The sequence below is a fragment of the Coturnix japonica genome, chromosome 2 (assembly GCF_054131305.1).
Source record: "Coturnix japonica strain WE chromosome 2, WE-NBRP24, whole genome shotgun sequence".
Taxonomy (NCBI): domain Eukaryota; kingdom Metazoa; phylum Chordata; class Aves; order Galliformes; family Phasianidae; genus Coturnix; species Coturnix japonica.
The window spans coordinates 102,450,579-102,467,683 of NC_140664.1; the positions used below are offsets into that span (position 1 = coordinate 102,450,579).

At 37.4% G+C, this 17,105-nt stretch overlaps 1 protein-coding gene across 3 annotated transcripts in view; it reads left to right on the top strand.

The window, feature by feature from the left end:
* OSBPL10 (oxysterol binding protein like 10) overlaps nt 1–17,105 on the top strand; it is a 91,618-nt gene that overhangs the window by 56,201 nt on the left and 18,312 nt on the right. For 2 of the 3 annotated variants that reach the window (XR_014942945.1, XM_015853901.3), the window contains exon 6: nt 2,132–2,286. Coding sequence is in view for 2 of the 3 variants with exons in the window: in XM_015853901.3 (XP_015709387.2) it covers nt 2,132–2,286 (155 nt within the window). In the remaining variant the exon portion in view is untranslated. Of the gene's footprint in view, nt 1–2,131; nt 2,287–15,488; nt 15,745–17,105 lie in introns of those variants that run through there. The other variant, XM_085538315.1, reaches the window with a different exon arrangement.

Genomic DNA, 17,105 nt, shown 5'->3' on the forward strand with positions numbered 1-17,105 from the left:
TCAATATTCAGCTGCTTGACAGAGAGAAACGGAAAAATAGATCTGTTACAACATTACAAAGTAGTGAAGAATGAGAAGGATAGCTGCGCTCTACAAAACTGTTGAAATGAAGCAAGTGTACTTCAACTGCTTGTGATGTGATTTTTCTCTATGAAATTTGTATCAATTAACATAAAAAAGAATTAATAAAAATTGTTTATCAATTTATAGCCTTACGCATACCCTCCAAGGAGCTAACGGGTTATGTGAAGTTTTCTGATTTCACATAAAGTTTTTTAATTTTTTAAGTTTTCTAGTTTTGTCCTTAAATGCTGGAGTTATGCTTCCTTACTTCCTCCTATGCAGAATCCATTTTGGATTTGCCAGAAAAATCATCAGATTATCCTCTGAATCAGAGCTTATCTGGGGGGTTCTGGAGCTGCCTTTTCTTCCCAACAGAGTGCTACTATGACTGCAGTCACTGAGCTCTTCATTCCTTGCCATGTATACCAATACAGTGTAAATTTAATTCAGATTTTGAAATGGGAGCAGATGTTGACTTTGTGGTGTGTTGGACTAGTATGTAGGGCAAATCAAACAAAAAGACCATTTTTTCCTCACATATTCACATAACTTTGCTTGATCTAAAGAATATCTACTGGCATTGTACTCAGAATTACTGAAATGCAGAAGTCTTTGCAGCATGTAAAAATAAAGGCCTAATATTAGAGCCCCAGAGATATTCTTCCTTTGTCAGTGGGAAATTTGAGTTGTATGAAATACATGTTCTATTTTTTTTCATGTTTTTTTTCTTTTTTCTTTTTCTTTACCTTCCTGCTAGTTTCTCTGTTCTTTGAAAATCATTTTACACTTTTTACAGATCATTTGCTTACTCTTTCTTCAGAGGGCACTACTACAAAATCCAGCTGAGCAAGTAGACCTGAAGTCTTGTCATACTGTCATAACTTGGTATCACTTCAGATGAGGGGAATGTGCTGCAATTGTTCTATCTTTGGAATGGAGTAAGATTTCAGCTATAGGACTTCTGACCCATTTTAAGCAATGCAAATATTAAGTTAATATAATAGTACACAGATTATCTCATCAGATCAAGCTATTTATCTTAATTAGGAAGTAACCTCTGTTAAGCACTAGTGATATGGAGAAAACAAATAGCATGTTCTTTAATGTACTTTTTGTTCTTTAAGATCATCTTAAAAATGTTGGTGGTGATGAGAGAAAGAGAACCTCCTGGTGACACTAATTGTATTTTCATGCACATGTTACAGTAATGCTTGAAAAACCACAATTTCCTTATCCATATCTTTCTATTTTATAACAGCATGTAATTGATAGCTGAAATTTAAGCACAATGGTGAGGGCTACAGATATGAATGGCAATACTGTGTTTTAGAGTAGTGAGGTAGGAAGGACGTTGCAGCCTTCTTAGTTGATTGGATTTTTCTGTCTTAGCATCCCTCAGTACTGGCCTGTCCTGGAAATTAGGTGCCTCCAGAAGTAGGGGTTGCCTTGATGTCTAATTCTGTTTGATTCATATATAACGTGCATCTTTCTAATGAGAACTCCTCTAAACTGTCATCTTGGTACAAGGAAAGCATTTTAGCACTTAATCTAGGGAGAGCTTTGGAGTAATTTCCAGCAGAAATTAAGTACATCTGTTAAGCTGAGAACTCTGTTTTCAGGCAGAGTAAATGAAGAGGTAGTCAGCATATTACCTGAGCTCATCCTGGGCCTGGGGGCTGGTGCAAATGCTAGATGGTTAGTTATTTTTCTTCTGGTACTGATCAATGTTTAAAAGATGTGGCAAGCACCTGCACTGTATTAGGTACAATAATGTTGAATAACTTCCTACCTATTAAAACCCTGGATAGAGAATGCTTGCTTAATTACAGAGGTGTACCAGATTGAACAATCTTTACATATAGTTATGTATAATAATTTGTGTATAATTCTATTTGGCAGTAGAAATAAAACTGTAAAATCTTCTTCCCTCATTGATTTATTACTGAAATAAAGCTGTGCATGGGGACAGGGAACAAGCAACAGTTCATTAATATGAATAGAATGATGAGAGGAGTGGAAATATCAGTCGTCTGCATCTTGTAAGTTGATTCCTGTTTTCCTGCTTCAGATGGTATCCTGGGATGGCCTGGGCCCAAGTCACATTCCTCAGAGCAACTGAAAAATGGTGCCCTCAGCTCCTTATCATCTGCTAGTGCCAACATCACATGGGCCATAGTTCCATCTGCAGCCCAAGATGGGCAGACACTGCAGCCAGGTACTGAGGTAAGCAGACCATTTCTATTGTATTTGAGACTTGACATTGATTAGATGCAAAGATGTGCGATAGTAGATGCTTCTATGAAGCACTTACTGTACTTTTTATCTTTATCGTTCTGTATGAAATAATTGTTAAAATGGTGTTTTATGCAAAAATGCACTCTGAAAACTAGAACAAAATGTTTATATATTGCGCTGTGCTTTTGCTTCCCTGTGATACTGAGAGACAGTGGACTATGGAAAGCGTATAATCTCCTAATTGTAATAGCCATTAGTGGTCTATCAGTGTACGTATCTATCTTTGACGATAGAATAAGCTGTTTGTTTTTTTATTCTGCTTTGAGACACGAGACATTAGGACCACAATTTGCTTGCTACCCATTTTTCTATGTTGCTAATTGCTCTTGGATGTCTCTGGGTACAGCTTTTCTGAGTTCAAATTGTACATTGCTTTCTGGCCCACTTTCATGTTAAGTGATTGTAGGCAAACTTGTTCACATCATCTGCACCAGCCTGTTGATTTGTGCTTTTGTGGCATTTACTTGGTTAAGGGCAGTTCTGAAGCATCGACTCTTTGAGGAGGCTCATAGCTGCATATCAGGCATCTGGTGCACTGAAACTCTCTCACCATGTCAGACTTCTCCAGCTTCTGCTGTCTGCTTTGGATACCAGTGCTGCCCACCAGGAAAACACTTCACACTGAGACTTCACAGATTGTTGGGCACCTGGAGCACACAAGACCTGGAGAACTGGAAAGACGTTTTTGAGAGCTGAAGAAACTCTTTACTACAAGTGAATGCTCTTTGGCAATTGGAATAGCTTAAATTAAAATATATTGCCTTTAACAAACTTTGTAATGGCTGGGGAGATAATAAAGCTGCTTGTTTTTTCCAGGTCTTTTGTAGTATCTTGAGTTGAATGTAGTTTAAAAATTCCTTGGCTTAAACAAAATAGATTTTCTTTCTTTTTTTCTTTTTTTAAAATATTACTTGTTTCTTTGGTTCTTCTCCAGTTCTTTGTTACTTTGGTTCTTTTCCAGTTCTGTCCTTAAAAAGCAATTTCAAATTTTGCTATCTTACAGTATCCAGTAATCTTAATGTTTAAATGAATTATATTTGCTTTTTACTAGGAGGTTGTATAATTCCTTTTTTTAGAGGAGCCAACTGCAATTCTTACAGCATTTTCTTAAGAATATTCTTTTGGGAGCTTTCTGTTTTTTTATTATTATTATTTTTAGAGAGCATTATTTTTGCAGTTGAATTTAAGCCATTTATAATTTGTTTTGAATTACAGCTATTATTTTTTAAAAACTCAGCTCTTTCTCTTGCTGATGTGAGATATTGAATTTTGCATATGGCTTGAGGTATGGGAGCTCATAATTTGTGAAGGAGGGAATACCCTTCCAGAGACGAATATTAGCAAGGGAGCATAACACTAGTATCAGTATGGAATACTTGGTGCTTTGTGGACCATCTTCTTGAAATCAGAAGCCTGTGTTTGCATCCCCTAGGGGCACTAGCACTGAAAAAAAAGGAGGGAAGAAAAGATTTAGGTTACAGAAAGCTCAGGATGTTGGCTTTGGCACAAGCAGTAGTAGGAAGTTAGTAGGTTGAAACTACAAGAAGCATCTTTATGCATGTAATTTTCATTAGGGTAGTACAGTTTCTGAAACAGAAATTCTGTTTTGCCTGTCTGTTATAGAGGTTGCATGTGGTCAGGTTCTTTTCTGGAGCAGGTGCTCTTAGAGAGAGCTGCAAGTTTTCTGTCCAATTGTGTAAGCTGAGCAGTGTCAAATAGGAGGCAAAGCTTCCTGTTGCTGTGACTGTTGTATGGCTGAGGCAAGAGTAAGTGATGCTGAGTAGCCAGTTCATGTTCAAGGGTATAAGAAGCAGTGACTCAGCTGATTACTTACTATGTGAGATTATAAAAACAACTACAAGTCATCATGCTTCACTTATTTCCTAGTGCAGATTTTAGTTCCTTGTTAGAAACTGTGGTGGCATCAGCAGAGAATGATATAATCCATCTAAGTGACACTGTTAAGAAACTTGTGCTCGTCTTCTCTGAACAAGTTGGTAGTGTGTAAGTTGGGCTGGTTTTCAGAAGTGCCTGAAGAAATGATCCTTAATTTTCAAGAAGTTCTGAGAAGAAAGTGCTGTTTCCTCATTCAGTGCTATCAAGTTAATTCTGGTTTCTTCTTTGGCCTTGCCTGGATTTTTATGGAAGAATTCTTTATTTTATTTTTTTTGATAGCATCTCCTCTGTCTCTTAGTCAGAAGCCATGCCCCAAAGGAATGGGTGAGAGCTTTTTGACCGACATTCAGCATAATATATTAGATGTACCAACTAAACAAATTGTGAACTGACCTGTAGTCTGAAATAGAAAATGCCATTAAATTGCTGCCCTTGAGGAGCAACTGACTTAGCTGCTTATGTTATAGGATGTTATTTATAAGGAAAAGATCATTTTAGGTATGTGAATCAACAGTGCATTTTAAGAAGAAAATAGAGATGTTTGTTTTGTTGAAAGGAGATTGCAAAGGAATTGTTCCCGATATAGAAGGCTACAAACTGGTAGTAGTTCCCTGGCTACATGGCCAAGTTACTAAACAGGTTTAGTGATAGTTACATTAATTCTCAGCATAGTGGGTAGGCTCTTTGTAGCAGTGAATTAAGAAATATCATTAACACATAAATGACTTTTTCTCTTTTTTTTTTCTTTTTTTTATGTTTTCAAAGAAAGCATGGACAAGATTCATCTGATGCAGTTTTAATGCCTAAGTATTCTTGAGGAATATATTAAGTTGTGGAGTTGTGTTTTGATGCCTCATATAACTAAAGGGAAAAACACACTTCTTTTCGCTTTGCTGCCCAATTAAGATTTCAGGTTGCAATTTCTCCCATGGTGAAACAATGTAGCAGCTTGAGAGTCTTATTTTTAAACAATCTGTTACTGTTTACTTGCTTTTGTTATTTAAAATGTTCCTTGTTTCCAAGTGCAGGGGGATGTCACTTGAGATACCTCTTAAAGTAGCTCGGAAAGGAAAAGATTTGTAGCAGAATTCATTTCCAAGTGTATTTACTTGCTTATTTTATCATCTCCTTTGTTGTTACTGTTGTTATTGCTGCTTTTCCTTCCTAGATGAGAATTTCCTTTCAGGTTTGTGTTACAAAACAGCATTAGGTTAGAATCTCTTGTATCAACTGGAAGAAGAAACCACTGATAGTGAAATGCCAGATAGCTCTTTCATATTGTTTTCGTCAGGGCTAAAGGCTGATCTGAACAGAGCTATTTTACATCTGATGTGAGATGTCTTAAAATACTTTTGTGCAACCCCTAACAAACCTGCCTGGAGGTTTTGGTATAAGTTGTAATGTATTTTACAGAGTTTTTCCCTTAAAGCAGAAGAGGACAAATATGCCTTTGTACATCCTTCAGAGCTGTGATGTGAACTTGATCTCTGTAAAGTCTGCAACAAAAAGTGACCTGCTTCCTTCACATAACTGTTTACAACCTAGAAATTCCTTTCTTGAAGTTCTGACATTGATTAATTTCAAAATACTGAGTTTAACAATAAATTTTGTTCTAATAAAGTTTGTGCCTACGTGGAATAAAGCTGTGAGTCACTTCCATGTGTGTGCTGCTCTTCCAGTTCAACTGATTGTAATTTCAGGTGGCAGAAGTCCCCCTTTGAGCAACGAGATTGGGACTGCAGGCCAAATGTTTCCCCTGGTAGCCAAATAAAAATGGTGGTTCTTAGGGGAGACCTGAGGGGGAAGTGCTAATTTTCTTTAGCTCTAATAGTTTGGTTAAGAACTATTATGTTGTAATATCCTGTACCTACATCTGAAATTTAGTTCTGCTCTTGGTTTGTTTGTTGTTTTTTTCCCCTAATTCCTTAACTTGCCATGTTGGCTGATTATTACTTTCCTGGGGATTTGGCATCTGTGCAGTCTCTGCTTTCCTGTCTCTAACTTTCCCTTGCTTACGTGCATGAGACGCTGTACACATGTTCCATACAAAAGTATCTTTTTAATAGGATTGAAGTTTCAGCACTGTAGGATTGAGGCTTAGCTCTGATTATCTAACTGTTAAACCATGTTTTCACTGTGATAGTGATTGCAAGTGTAGTCAAGGCCTGATCATTAAGGATATTTCTGTCCCCTGGATGATCTGAACCTTGATGTTTTCAAAAGCAGGAGGGAACCTGCAGTATTTGTAGGTGGCACAGAGTTGTTTTCTTCTTAGTTCTTAAAGATATGCTTTTGCCCAATCCGCTCAGGAGATTTTATCTTTTAGGCTGAAGTTGCTTTCTGCCTTTAATATCTTGTCTTTAATATCGTCCTATATGATGATGTTTCATTCTCTGCAGAGTCCTTTCTCTTTTTGAGCGATTACAGGATGATTTAGAGATAGTAAAAAATAATTTTAAGTGTTTCTGTCATTTTAGAAGCAAAACTAGATGAGGGAAGTAATTTCTAATTTGGTGTTACCTTTTCTGTGTACATCTGTTTTGAGGCAGTCTTACCCAAGACTCTGAATTATTTCCTGGTATCAATTTTTCCTAGTGTTTCCTGTTTCCTTTTTGTACTTGACACAAGTGTTTGTAATCAGTGCTGGGAGATCAGCTTAGAATTGAACATGCGGTGCTATCTACATGTGCAGCAATAGAAAGAAAACAGATCAGTGTGGGAAAGTAATATTGGTGGTACTACAGAGTCCTTTTTCACTATTTAGCATCAACATTATGGAATTGCTAAATGTGCCCTGTGTTTTGCTTTCTGTGTGATTAAGTACTTTTGGGCTGAAGAGCACAGTAAATGGACTGTAATGACTTGGATAGATAAATTTAACCTCTAGGCAAAGATGGTACCAGTTAATCTATTCTCTATCAGGCCATCTAAAAAATGCACTCTGAGATAATCGATTGAAACTTCCAGGGAAAAGTATGGTTAGGGATTAAATATACAGCTATTCAGTAGAATTATATGCCATGAGCTTGCTACAGCAGCACTGAAAGAAAATGACTAAGATAGTCTAGCTAATCTTGTTTTTGTATTTTTATAATCTTCTGAAGTAATTATGGTGTCAGCAAAGAATCTAGTCGATCTGTTTATGTAAATAATAGATGCAAATTGATATGTACATATATTCCATCTAATATCTGTAAAATATACTCAAGAGTAATATTCTACTTAAAATAAGAAAAGAAGCTTTAATACAAAATTTATAACTAATTTGAATAAACATGAGGTTCTGGTTATTTGGAATTTCATAATTAATAGCGAATTTCAGTGAAAATTCATTATTGTAAAATCAGATTCACTTGCAGGAAGACTTAAAAATTAAGTTAAAATAAGCAGATTGCTTATTCAGTTAATTATAAAACCTGTGCCCCCTTGCAAAGCTAGTTTCAAAGCCAATATCAGATTTATTTCAGGATTGTGCACTATTTGCTGTGTGCTAATTGTATTGCTTTGTGCTGTTGTTTTTGCTTTTCTAGTATGTGGATTTGGCCATGCTGTCCATTAGTGAGCTTACCCATCTCATTAAGGCTATCAGTAGCTTACCTAGACTTCAGTGGGATGGATTGAACTTTTTCACAGTATGTATTTGTCTCAGGTTGGATATGTTTTATCTTGTTAAGTGAAGTGTCATCCAAGCTGACCTCAGCTGTTCCATCTGGTCTTGCTTAGAAAGAGGCTTTTCCACCTATGATGATGAATTTTAATGGTTCTTTATTTGAAAAAAATTTTAAGTTTATAAATAGGTGTCTTGTGAAAACATCCCAGAAAAAATACAAATCTTCTTTTGGCTTTTTTTCTTTTTCTTTTCTTTTAAAGGTATTGCATATATCCCTTAAGTTGTAAAGAGCGTGATTTCCAACTATCAAATATTGGACCTGTATTCTTTTGACTGCTTGCTTTGGAGACCGAAAGAGTAACTTTTCTTCATAGTATTTCTCTGGTCAAAGTAGAACACTGAAGTAGGGATTCTATCAATATGAACAAAATTTCATTTCAGTGTGATGGCTTTCCTTACCAGTGTGCTGTATGGGATAGTGGATGGCTATTGCCTGCTGAGTCCCTTACCAAAAAGTCTTTCCCTACTTTGTGGGTGTAAGAGACGAGTTGCTCCAAGTTCATCAAGTTTCTATGCAAGGATCTCAGTCTAGTGAGGATACCTTTTAATACAGGAGGAAACTAAGGGTAAAACTTTCTGCTATGCTTTCATCCACGTTTGTTTCCATTACCAGCCTGCTGCTCCATGCAGTTTTTTGTCTTTAGCTCAGGAGGAGTCATGGGCACGTGACTTTCAGACCTTTCACAATCTCTGAAGTTTTGCCTGGCTGCTGCTGGGAGTCTTTCCAGGCTTCTAAACACTGGAGTTTACAGGCTTGTAAATGGTAAAGAACTTATTTTGAGTTGTCAGATTCTGTATTTAAAGCCATCTTGCTTCTAAAAATTTAATTCTCAAAACAAAACTGGTTATCTTACAGGAAGTTTTTCTTCACTAGTGTCTGTATGGCATTAGATGATGTGATATGGTATTTTTTTTTCATGTATTTTCAGGTTAATGTGAAATTCACTATTATAATTGATATTAGCCTTCACGATTTTTATTTATTTTTTTTTTTTTTGCTTCAATTTAGGACAAGTCTTTGGGGCTTTTCTCTTTGAGCATTTTCTTTTTAGCATGTTCTTCTAGTTGCTGTTCCTTTTTGCCATTTCTGATAACAGTGATGAAAAATATTTATTCCCTGTTCATACTCAATTTATGCAATATTGCACAGTCCTCTGGTGTTTTAGAATTCACATTAAACAGTGTCATAATTCAGTTGCGCTTGCTTCATGATAGATATTCACAAGATGTGCAGACTGGTGCTGATACTTTATCTTTTTCTTTCAAGTCTATGTTTAGGAATGAGCTGCTTTTCAGCTGATTTTCTGTACTGACTACTTTGGGTTTAGGAAAATTATGATAACCAAAGAAAAATTCTCTTACGAAGAAAATATGTTCATATGGGAGAGGGGGAAAGTTGTCAGACCTGATTTGATGCTTGACAGGGTTACGGTGCTATGAGTAATCCAAGTAAGGATCTCTGCATATAAAAGGGTATTGGTTCACTGACTGCTACTTTAATCTTATAAGATAATCATCTCCTTTGTTTCCAGTATTTTTATTTAAAGGCTTACAAAGGTGCCCGATATTTCATGTTACATTCATTTTGTTCTTACAACACATCAGTGCTTTTCCTTCTTAAACATCTTATCCTGTCTGGTTCTCTTCACTTCTGTATTGTTATATTCACTGCCAACTATGGTCACAAATAAAATTTGGAATAATTACGTGGTGTAGGAAAGGGACACTTTCTGAGCTTATATATGTGTAAAAAGACCTCTGTTCCTGGAGATGCTTGGGAGTGGGGGAGGGAAACAAAGAATGTTAGTGGAACTCTCAAAATAGTGAAAATCCAGGTAATGTTCTTGCCTCAAGATGCTTGTCAGATTGGTTTTGTTGGGCAGAAAGACTGCAGTCCTATTTGTGACCTACAGAGCTAGTTTTGTAGTTATTTTCTGTGCTTGCACCATCTGTGTGTCAGTTGTCTGCATTTACAAAGTGGTTAGTATCAATGTCATCTCTGCAAAATGGACTTTGCATACTTCATAGTGAAGCTTCTCGTAAAATGAGCAAGGCATTACTTTTTTCCATAAGTGACTGCAGTTACGTGTTGCGTCTAGAATCTTGTGTAATAGGAAGGTGATTCACCTTGCTGGTCTCTGATCTTTTCACTTGTCCCTTGCTGGATAAATGTTATGGTTGTCCAAGTGTGTAGCATATTCTAACAAAAAGCAAAACACTTCAACCCACAAAACACATGTAAGTTATCTAGACAAGAAATTTAGATGTTTTATCATTAATAGTTAAGCTTTGAAGAATATATATTTTTTTCCTCTGGAGATCTGAATTACCAAACTGAAACAACAGCTTCACTAAGGAAGTTGTTTCTAGGCACTTTGTAGACTTCCTTTCCTGATGTAAGTTTTTTCCTACCAAATATTCCGTATTTAACTGTCAGTTATGAGCACTGTATCCCAAACCCAGATGCAGCAATTACTTATCTTTCTAGTTATTTTTCTTGGTACCCATAATTTAAGGTAAGTAGAAAACCAGCTTATTTTCTACTTTTTCCTTCACGCAGTTTGGAAGAAAGAGAAACAGTCTTGCTGATTGGATCTGTATATAGATGACTATCAAAGCAAAAAGAAGGACTTTTTTGTTTGCTATACTGTTAAGTTATGGTGTGCACACTTTTTAGTTCTAAAATCTTTCTCATTTGATTGTCATCCTCTTCTATTTACGTCTATATATTTAGACGTTATTGTTTAGGAGTTATATTTCTTCAGTATTAACTCTAAGCTATAGCAGTTGAATTCTAGAAAAAAAGGTATATTTTTTTCTCTCATTGAGCTGGTAAACATTTTGCTTATTAATACTGTGGAAAATTTTTCCTAGCAATTAAATCAAAAGCTTGTAACAAAGGTAGAAGAGGAAACAGCTTTATGAAATATTTTGAATAAATGAAGAAAATCAGCTAAGCCACCTAGTTTTATTGCTTTTAAGGGATCTTTCTGGGGGGCGAAATTGAGGTGTATGAGCTATATTAAGTTTTGCTTTCTAACTTCCTCATTTACGCTCTGCTTTGTATGTAGGCTTATTAAGCTGTATTTTAAATAAATAAATAAATCAATAAATGGGGATGCTTAAATCTCTTTGAAAGTCACTGGAACTTTGGTATCCAGGTGCTAAAGTTGACATCGGTATATTAGATGTTGGTGCATTTGAAGTTTCATCCTTCATCTGCTCTTTGCAATAATCAGTCAAGGGCATTACTAGGAGCAAAACTTAAGGCTTCAGTAAGATGGAGGCCAGGGCTTAAGCAGCGAATAAACTGAATTCACTTCCAACCCTCTTATTTCTCTTTCTCCACAATGTGCATGTATTGTTTAATAGTGTGATGGTAAGTGCTGAGAAAAGTATTTTCCCTTTTGTTTTATTTGGACTGCTCTTGAGGAGAGAAAAGCTTGTTTAAAGAGAGATTAGAATCTTCCTGGATATAGTTAAAAAAAAAAAAGAAAAGAACGTGTTGGTTAAAAGGTGCTAATCTGTAAATGGCAATACATTGTAAGTCAGAAAGGTGCATAGGTGATGGTGATTTCTGTCTTCATCATGGATTTAAAGTAAATGCATCTGAGTGTTTTCTTTCAAGATTTAGGTTAATGACTGAACTGAAATCTTCAATTTCTGTTCAGTACAACATTTTGTATGAGAATTACTCCTTCCATAGTGTGCTAATAAACTAGTCTATATATAAATGAGTTTAATAAATACAACTTGCTGGTAAAAGCTTTATCTGAGATTCAGATCACTTTCAATAATGGATGGGGTACAGTAAGCTCACATTTTCCTGGCAGGTTCATGCCACAACTGATAGTAAATGCAATTAAATATTTCAGAAGCGTACCTGCTGGAAAAAGACAAGTGACCCATACAGGTTTGTGGAGCTTTGTCAATTCTAATATAGTGACAAGTCCTGAAAGAAGCCAGCACCTAATTATGTAACAACACCCACTTATGGAGTGCTGTTAATGTATCTGCTGTACAAAGAGAGTTCTAATTTTGGAATTCAGTGTGGTGAAAATTGTATGGAGTCAATTTGTCACGTTAGTGTAAATATGCCAAAACTCTCTGGCCTAACACAGAGTTATATATAGTCTTACACCCACAGAAAACCTGTTTGCGAGCTTTCAAGTTACACAAGTAAAAATGTAAATGATATTTGCAAGCCTCTATCATTATGGAGGGAATCTGAAAATTAAAAATTAAGCCTTTGACTTTTATGTGCAGTAGTAGGACTAACTGTAATCAGATGACTCTATGGAAAATATGTCAATCTTTGACTAGTCTGAGAATGCTAATTCTTTTTAATGTGGATTCTGAACAAGTCTTGCAGCTTTTCTATCAATATAAAAGTATTTCAGAGTCTGTTACTCTGTATTATCATTTGCCTTTTTTTTTTTTTTTTTTTTTAATATAGGAAGATTTAATGGCTACTTCACATTGTTGTTTTGTCCAGATGTTTTAAGCATTCGAGTTTCATTGTCTTGCACCTGACTAGAAATCTAATTTTCCTACATAAGACTTTTCCATATCTTGATAAAATTTCTTAAAATTCTTTGGTCCGGTTACATGCAGAATTGCCTTATGAGTCCTATACAAGTTGTCACTGTGTCGTGTCAGGATACACATGGTGTCTGCTTATTACTATGCTCGAGTAGTTATTGCTATGATGGAAGAAAGGCTGAGTTATGCAGTGCCTTCTTTGCTGCAGTCTTTGCTCTAAGATTGGCCTTTGGTAATGCCGGGCTTCTGAGAAGATACTGAGTAAGAAGGAGATATACCTTTGTTCATGGAAGACAAGATTAGGGAGCACTTAAACTGGATGTGCATGAGTCTAGGGGGCTCCACAGGGTACATCTATGAGCATGAAGGTACTGGCCATTGTAATCTCAAGGCCACTTTGTTATCTTTGAAAAGTCATGGCAATTGGAAGAGGTTCATGAAGACTGGAAGAAAGCAAATGCCCTTCCTGTCTTTGAGTAGGGCAGGAAAGAACACTGGGGAACTACAAGTCGGTTAGCCTCACCTCAGTGCCTGGAAAGGTAGTTGAATACCTAACCCTGGAAACCTTTTCCAGACACACGAAGGACAGAAAGGTGACCAGTAGTCAGCGTATGTTTACGAGCTAACCTACTTAACTGGCATGAAAGCTCTCTACAAGGTGACTGGCTTGCTGTGTGTGGAGAAAGCAGTATGTGTTAATTAGTTCCAACAGGATTTTGACCCTGTCTTCCATAATGTCTTCATAGACAGATGGGTAATGGATTAGGTAAGTGAAGTGGATCAAAACTGGCAGAATGGCCAGTCCCAGAGGGTTGTGATTAGTGGCACAAAGTCCAGTAGGAGGCTAGTACACTAGTGATGTACCTAAGGATCAATGTTGGGACTGGTGCTGTTCTACATCTTCATTAATGACCTGGATGATGAGATCAGAGTAAATCTTCAGCAAGTTTAGAGCTGATACAAAGCTGGAGGAGGTTGGCTGATGAGATAGGAGGGCTGTGCTGCCATTGAAACAGATTGTCATAGGCAGCACAGAAAAGAAGTGTCTCCAAGTTCAACACAGGGAAGTGCAAAATAATGCATCTGGAGCTATCTGCAGGTAAGGCACTGCACTAAAACAGTCCCAGGAGTCCTGGGAGACAACTGTCAGTGATGCACCAATAATGTACTCTTATGACAAAAGCAGCCAACAGCCTCCTAAGCTGCATTAGGAAGAGTGCTGCCAACAGGTCGAGGGAAGTGCTCCTTTCCCTCTGCTTAGTAATGGTGAGGATGGTCAAACACAGTGGCACAGATTGCCCGGAGATACTGTGGAGTCTCCCTCCTTGAAGATCTTCACATCCCATTACAACACAGTTGTACAACACACAACTGGCTCTTCATTTGAGCAGATGGGTTTGGACGAGGTGATCAGGACTGATCTCTTCTAACCTGATAATTGATGCAGTGATTCTGCATATTCCTTTTTCTACGCTTCCTTTCTCCAAATAAACAAGATCTGTGCCATGCTTGACAGTACTGTTACATGATATGACTCGTGAGCATGTTGGAAACTGAGCCCTGAACCTTATAACAGAAATAATTTTCTAAACTAAAGTTTTCCACTTTTAAAGACTAAAGTAGTAAACTTCAAAGGGTTTTCTAGAAAGTATGTCTTATTTTCTGTAAAGTCTTGGTAGTTCAGACTAGTGTTGGAAACAAACAATGCTGGAAACATATACTAATGGTAAATAGTGCCTTCTTGGTGTTTGTTTGGAAGTGGTTCTGTCCGATTCTTGGGTTCAGCATCCATTTCACTCTGCTGTTCATTCCCAGGCTGGGTTGCACAGCTCCAAAGCTTTTATTTTGTGCCCCAACCACTCAGGAATGAAGCAAATCACCGCTTTCCTAGCTCAGCTGTGCAATTATATTTAATGGGGAAAAATCATTTACGTGTCTGTCTAATAATTCAGAAGAGCTGCCATTAAGGGATGATCGGTCAGTGTAATCCCTTACATTTTACTGCATGCTTGAGAATAGGTAAAAACTCAGTGGCACTTTAAAATGACATTTTGAATGTGAATTGTCTTTTGTATTCTGTGGCATTTATAGTGTTGTATTTTGTGGCTGTCTGTACACACACCAAGTATTGTACTTACATGGTGGATTTTTTCTTTGTTAGTTTGTTTTTAAAGAAAGTTTGCATTTCTTAAAAGAGGAGTCTGTTTTCTACTCCAAAAGGTAATTCGTTAATTACGTGGAACAGCAAATGGGAAGAGAAGAAAACACATATGGGATATTGCTACTGAGGATGACTACTCAGGTCTGATGACATAAGTAGTAGACTGCTACTTGTGTTCTTATTTTCTTGGAAAGCGAGGAAAGCTACAGAGAAGTGATGTCATTCTGCCTGCACTGAAGATCACTGTTGCACTGAAAGTTCCAGTAGTGGAAGAAGGAGTAGAGGATTTTCAGTGTCCTTATGTGTGCTATTAAAATAGCTAAGATAATGAAAAATACAGTCCTTATTGCAGAATGGTCACTAAAAGTGCTTGATCCCAGTATTACATTGTATTTATTATCATCCCTAAGGAGTAGGAAGTCTTTCATTTGAAACAATGCAAAAACTATTTCCCTGAATACCTGTGTTGATTCTAGAGCTGCTCCCACCCACCGTGTTCGTTTTGTCCAGGAGCAATGGGGGGCAGGTAGCATTTTGCTAGCAGCACTTTGAAAGGCATGGAAAACTTAATACCTGTTTTAGCAGGCAAGGAAGAAGTGTTTCTGTCCCTGGCTGAGTGTGCAGTCTTCAGGAGCAAAAGAAAATTATATGTTATTTGTCTTTTAACGGGTTGATGTGTAGCTTTTCTTATTTTCTGATGCTGGCTGTTACCTGCAATTGCTTTCTCTCTCCCTTCCTCATCCACCCCCCAGCCCAAACCTGGAGGGCAGCCCAGTTGTATATCCTTTGGGAAACATCAGCAGTGCTTTCCCACTGGAGCCGCTTGCAGTTAAGCTCACTCATCCCAGCATCACATGACTCGCAATGCACGGAGCAGATTGACGTCCGGCACACACACTGAAACTCGTTGGATAGCAAAAAAAAAAATAGGAAGAGGGGGTGGGAGCGAGGAGGGAGGTTCCCTTGCTTTTCCCCAGCACTATTAATTCCTGCTGGAGCTTGTTTGCCGCGAGCTTGGTTCATGGCAGTAACGAAGAAGCAGTGCTTACCCAGTAGCTCAGTGCTCTCAATGAGGTCAAGCTGGATCAAAGGCAAAGCTCCTGTGGAAACGCCTGCTGTAAGTTCTGCTTTTTCCACTGTCCCTCCAAATGAAATGTCGCCTCGACAACAGAGCAGGGCTTCAGTGTTTTGTGTGTCCCCTGACTGATAATTTTGTGTGAGGCTGTCAGGTTTACATTGATTGAACTTGTCAATAAGGCATCAGCTGCTGCTGTGTGCTTTGGGAGGAAAGGGATTATTGTTCTGTCCTTTTATTTTCTGAGGGAGTGGGAAGAGGAAAGTGTGGTTTCATTCTTTTGAGATGCTTTAAGCTGTTGAGGTTACAGCTCACCGGATCTTGCTTTATGGAAGCTACGTGTTCTACTGCCTTAAATAAATTGATGCAGAGTGTCTTTTAATTGTCCTTGGATCTCACCAAATGGATATTCCTTTGCAACTAGTTACCTAACATGTATTTAATTAAAAAGGAAAAAAAAAAAAAGTGGAAAGAGCTTAATTAAAATCTTGTAAAGGTGCAGCAACTGGATTCCAGCACCGTCCTCCTTACACAAGCTGCTCACCTGCGGGGTCTCTAATGTGATATTCAGAAGTACTTCCTTTGAAACCTAATTCTGAGCATCAGCTTTTTTTTTTTTTTTTTTTTTTTTTTTTTTTTAAATGAAACTTTCACTTGCAGAGACTTTCAGTGAGCTGAAAATGTTCTCGCTCTACTCAACAAGCTGAGTGCTTCCGCGGGAATGTGCTGCTTAGCATGAAGGAATGCTAACTTCTGCGGGTGGTGCTGGCTCATGTGCAGCATGGGCTCCTTGGGGAATAATGAAATGCTGGAATTTTTTGACTGTGTAACCCAACTTTCATTTTATTAAAAAAAAAAAAAAGAAGTTAAATCTGGAAGGCTTGCAAAGTGGGCTGTACAAAAGTACTAGCGTGTGTTTGGATTAGTGGTGTCAATATATTGTAAAACCCAAAGGGCAACAGTGTCACAAACCACGATCCCTATTTGCTGTCAAAGTTCCTCTTGAAGGGGGATGGCATGATGTCTCTTGATCTTCACCTGGTGTGTCTGCAGAATGGGCAGCATTGCCGCTTTTACACTGGGAAGCAATGTAATGTTGCAAATTCATGGCATTGCCTTTCCCCCAGTCATCTCTCTTTTTCATCCCCCAAGGTGTTTATGGTTTCTTTATCTTCTTCCATTAATAGTCTGGACTGTAGTGGTCAGCGAGAGCAATGACCACTGACTGCAATATAGATAAGAATATAATGTGTAAATTAGTGTCTGATACTTAATACTGCTGTTCAGAAGAAAACACTCTGTTGAACCCATCACTGGCTTTTTATTTGTACCTTTATTTTTTAACAGTTTGTCTTTTGTTCCCTTAAATTACTTCATATTAAATGTACGTGGTAGAGAAAATC